This window comes from Macrobrachium rosenbergii, chromosome 53 (assembly GCF_040412425.1).
Source record: "Macrobrachium rosenbergii isolate ZJJX-2024 chromosome 53, ASM4041242v1, whole genome shotgun sequence".
Lineage (NCBI taxonomy): Eukaryota > Metazoa > Arthropoda > Malacostraca > Decapoda > Palaemonidae > Macrobrachium > Macrobrachium rosenbergii.
The window spans coordinates 1,322,824-1,325,323 of NC_089793.1; the positions used below are offsets into that span (position 1 = coordinate 1,322,824).

A 2,500-nucleotide genomic window follows, 5' to 3' on the forward strand; every position below is an offset into this window, starting at 1 on the left:
CATATTGAAGATTACCTCTCACGTTAAACCCTTCAAACAAAACAAAAAAAATTAGAAACAAAAGCCCCCACCCCCAAAGAAAGACACTCCACCAAAATTACCCCAACAGAAACACCTCAACTCGCCCATCGAAAAATTACCCTCCCCCAAGGCGCCGCCAACCTCTTACTTCCATAAAATGAAATTTGAAATAAAAACAAAAAAATACAAAGGTCATAAAAGGCCCCGCAAATTGAAGCGCCAATTTCGCAAATGAGGTCTGATGGAAAAACGCGCAGGGCTAAAGCTGCTATACACAGCCTCTCGCGAAATTGGATAAACCTCGCGCCGCGAAATACTACCGGAGGCGATTTCGCGGGAAGGAAGTTTCTGGCTTGTGCTCTGAGAGAGTAGAGAGATTTGAAGAAGTTGCTCCTGTCTTGAGAGAGAGAGAGAGAGAGAGAGAGAGAGAGAGAGAGAGAGAGGTTCTGTCTTTGCTCCTGTCTTGAGAGAGAGAGCATGAGAGAGAGAGAGAGAGAGAGAGAGAGAGAGAGAGAGAGAGAGAGAGAGAGAGAGAGAGATTTGAAGAAGTTACTCCTGTCTTGAAATACAGGCAGGTGTGTTAGAGTAGATTAGATTTCGGATTGTTTTGTGTTTGTGTTTGTGTGTGTGAGAGAGAGAGAGAGAGAGAGAGAGAGAGAGAGAGAGAGAGAGAGAGAGAGAGAGAGAGGAGAGAAGAGAGATCCAAAATTTTTGCCTAAATGGTAGTAAGTTTTAAATCACAGGCAGGTACGCAAATTTAGACTGGGTTTCATATTGTTCTTTTGTGCGGATATGTTTGTGCGTCTGTGTATACGTAAAGTGAGACAAACAGACACACACTCACACACAGACAGGCAGAGAAGGCGGCTCTCAAACTATAACGTACAAAAAAAAAAAAAAAAATAAAACCTTCTTCACAGAGAGAATCACAAATCACCCCATTTGCTCCTACCTTGGAAAACGAGCCAGGCAATTCTAATGAGGGGAGGAGGGAGCGAAGGAACAAATGCAGTAGATATTAGCTCACTGGATGTAATGGACATTTGATTGCGTCCCCTAAGCAGAGGCAAAATGATGGAGGTGGACACTCAGTCCTCCCTAAAATAAGGTCAAGTGGGTGCAAATGGACTCTGTGCTTCCTGGGGCTGCCAAGCAACGGGACAGTTTATAATACAGTACTTACTACAAAATGAACAATTTCAAAGAGTTCATGGAAATGCATGCCTAAGTTATGAACAATAGTATGGAATAATATTTGTTAAATAGGAAATAGGATTTTTCATTAGCATAAGAGTTCAGATCCTACATATGATTTTAGTTTTCTGTAAAAGAAAACTATTGTGCCGGCTTTGTCTGTCCTTCCGAACTTTATTCTGTCCGCACTTTTTTCTGTCCGCACTTTTTCTGTCCGCCCTCAGATCTTAAAAACTACTGAGGTTAGAGGGCTGCGAATTGGTACGTTGATCATCCACCCTCCAATCATCAAACATACCAAATTGCAGCCCTCTGGCCTCAGTAGTTTTTATATTATTTAAGGTTAAAGTTAGCCATAATAGTGCCTCTGGCAACGATACAGGATAGGCCACCACCGGCCCGTGGTTAAGTTTCATGGGCCGCGGTTCATACAGCGTTATACCGAGACCGCCGAAAGATAGATCTGTTTTCGGTGGCCTTGATTATACGCTGTACAGAAACTCGATTGCGTCGAAGAAACTTCGGCGCATTTTTTACTTGTTTATTTTATCCATTACCTTCCCCGTTCTATTTAAATTTCAACGTAATTAAGTTTACGTGACAATTAACTCAATTAAGACCGTCCTTAGAGACTTATGCTATCATTTATACAAATCTCTAACCTCACTTTTGTTCTTACATTCCTTTCTGCCACCACAATCTTCTATATCTTTCCTACCACCTGAGTAATAATAATAATAATAATAATAATAATAATAATAATAATAATAATAATAATAATAATAATAATAATAATAATAATTTTACGTAACTTGATAAAATTCAGGTACAGTATATAAAATATATATTGTATTTAAAACTGTTTTACTCATGCCAGTGTACATATTTTATACAGTACATTGTATTTTCGTTTTAATTTACCTTAATACTTTTTCCAATCACTTCCAAAAATGAGTGTCCGAAAAATTCTACACCTAAATCAACATAACTCCTTTAACCACCAAATGAAGTTATGAGACGACTGACAACCGTGTCACTGTGTCCGGTAAGTGATAACTTGTCTGATAACTTCTCTCTTTGTTTTTTATTTTCAGGTCGAGTCTGAGTGGGTCACTACTGACCCCGGTGCCTTCAGCCAAGAGCATTCAGGAATCTCTCTCCACGTGCCTGGAGAACAGGTAAGCAACTTCAGAATACCAATTTGAAATTGCCACTTTCTAAGTCGTTCTATTATGGAAGTAGTTTATGTGTATGTATGTATGTATATATATATATATTATATAAA

The 2,500-nt window shown here is 39.1% G+C and overlaps 1 protein-coding gene across 1 annotated transcript in view; it reads left to right on the forward strand.

Moving 5' to 3' along the window:
* LOC136834193 (uncharacterized) overlaps positions 1 to 2,500 on the forward strand; it is a 514,934-nt gene that overhangs the window by 392,748 nt on the left and 119,686 nt on the right. The window contains exon 5 of the mRNA XM_067096466.1: positions 2,310 to 2,393. Within this exon, the coding sequence (XP_066952567.1) occupies positions 2,310 to 2,393 (84 nt within the window). The remainder of the gene's footprint in view (positions 1 to 2,309; positions 2,394 to 2,500) is intronic.